Genomic DNA, 1929 nt, shown 5'->3' on the forward strand with positions numbered 1-1929 from the left:
AACAAGACTACAACTCCCATGAGGCTCAGAGTGGCTGATTAAGGGTTCAGGGAAACAATGAGAAGTGTCCTTTGTGTCTCCACAGGACACAGAGAGATGCTTCAAACTGGCCCACAGATAAGCTGAAAACACTGTTCCTGGCAGTGCATGTGCAAAATGAGGAAGGCAAGTGAGAGGTGACGGAAGTGAATAAGCTTGATGGAGAGGCATCTATTAACAATCGCAAGGGCAAACTTTTCTTCTTTTATGAGTGGAGCATCCAACTAAACTGGACAGGGCGTCCCTGGTGGCGCAGTGGTTGAGAATCTGCCTGCCAATGCAGGCGACACGGGTTCGAGCCCTGGTCTGGGAAGATCTCACATGCCGTGGAGCAACTAGTCCCATGAGCCACAACTACTGAGCCTGCGCATCTGGAGCCTGTGCTCCGCAACAAGAGAGGCCGCGATAGTGAGAGGCCCGCGCACCGCAATGAAGAGTGGCCCCCGCTTGCCACAACTAGAGAAAGCCCTCGCACAGAAATGAAGACCCAACACAGCAAAAAAAAATAATTAATTAATTAATAAACTCCTACCCCCAACCTCTTAAAAAAAAAAAAAAAAAAACGAAACTACACTGGACAGGTACCTCTAAGTCTGGGGTGCAGTACCAGGGCCAGGGGGAGATCCCCAATTTGTCTGATGAAAATAGTGTGGATGAAGTGGAGATTAGTGTGAGCCTTGCCAAGGATGAGCCTGACACAAATCTCGTGGCCTTAATGAAGGAGGAAGGGGTGAAACTTCTAAGAGAAGCAATGGGAATGTACAGCAGCGCCTTCAAAACAGACTTCACGCAGGGTATGATCTTGCCTACAATGAATGGACAGTCAGTAGACCCAGTCGGGCAGCCAGCACTGAAAACTGAGGAGTGCGAGGCCAAGCCTGCTCCTTCAAAAGCCCAGGCCAGACCTGTTGGTGTCAAAATCCCCACTTGTAAGAACACCCTTAGAGAGAGCTTCCTGACCTCACCAGAGGAGCTCCATAGAGTTTTTACCACCCAGGAGCTTGTTCGGGCCTTTACCCATGCTCCTGCAATGTTAGAAGCAGACAAAGGGGGCAAGTGTCACCTGGTAGATGGCAATGTCTCTGGAGAACTCACTGATCTGCTCTGTAGATAAAATTTAAGGCTGTAATCTCTTGGATCCCTGAGAAACATATTGTGATGAAGTGGAGGTTTAAATCGTGCCCAGAAGGGCACTTTGCCACCATCACCTTGACCTTCATTGACAAGAATGGAGAGACTGAGCTGTGCATGGAAGGCCGAGGCATCCCTGCCCCAGAGGAGAGGAAACAGCAGGGCTGGCAGCGGTACTACTTTGAGGGCATCAAACAGACCTTTGGCTATGGCTCACGCTTATTTTAGGGCCAGCAGCAGGGGGTACAACCTGCCAAGCACTTCAGTCCAGGCCTCTCCTGACTGGGGCTGGGACCCCTTCCCTTCGTGTATACCTTGGGTTTGTGTATGCTTTCTGTTGAGTGGGAACAGAGGGTGATTTCTCTTTTATGTGTCCATACGCTAAATAAACGTAATTTAAAAATCCAAAAAAAAAAAAAAAAAGGACACAGGACAGAAATTCCAGAATTAACCGAACCCCCATAGCAATTGTTGCCATGGGCGTTCCTAATCTAACTGGACAGGCACCCCTGACTCCATATAAGGCAAAAGAATCACCATGTAGTAACCTTGTAGCATCCTGACCAATCACCTGATGCCACCCTGCCAGCCGGAATTTTCTTTGTCTTGAGGCTATAAAAGTTGGCTACTAGCCCACAGAGGGGGTCGGCTCTCCCTGGTCTATCAATCAGGAAGTCGGCCCGCTGTACTTGCAGCGCCCTCACTAACTCTGCTCTGCTGTTTGTTCTCAAGGAACTCACTCTTTTCTAAAATACTTCG

General features: G+C 49.1%; 1 protein-coding gene across 1 annotated transcript; it reads left to right on the forward strand.

Annotated features, from left to right (window-relative positions):
• Window positions 1-578: 578 nt before the first annotated feature.
• LOC308629796 (activator of 90 kDa heat shock protein ATPase homolog 1-like) lies at window positions 579-1724 on the forward strand. The gene is given in 3 exon segments (XM_081258033.1): window positions 579-1141; window positions 1144-1146; window positions 1150-1724. Coding segments are annotated over 3 exon segments (639 nt in total). The 5' UTR covers window positions 579-754; the 3' UTR covers window positions 1399-1724.
• The last annotated feature ends 205 nt before the right edge of the window (window positions 1725-1929 follow it).

The sequence above is a fragment of the Mesoplodon bidens genome, assembly GCF_964165515.1.
Source record: "Mesoplodon bidens genome assembly, chromosome: 16".
NCBI lineage: Eukaryota > Metazoa > Chordata > Mammalia > Artiodactyla > Ziphiidae > Mesoplodon > Mesoplodon bidens.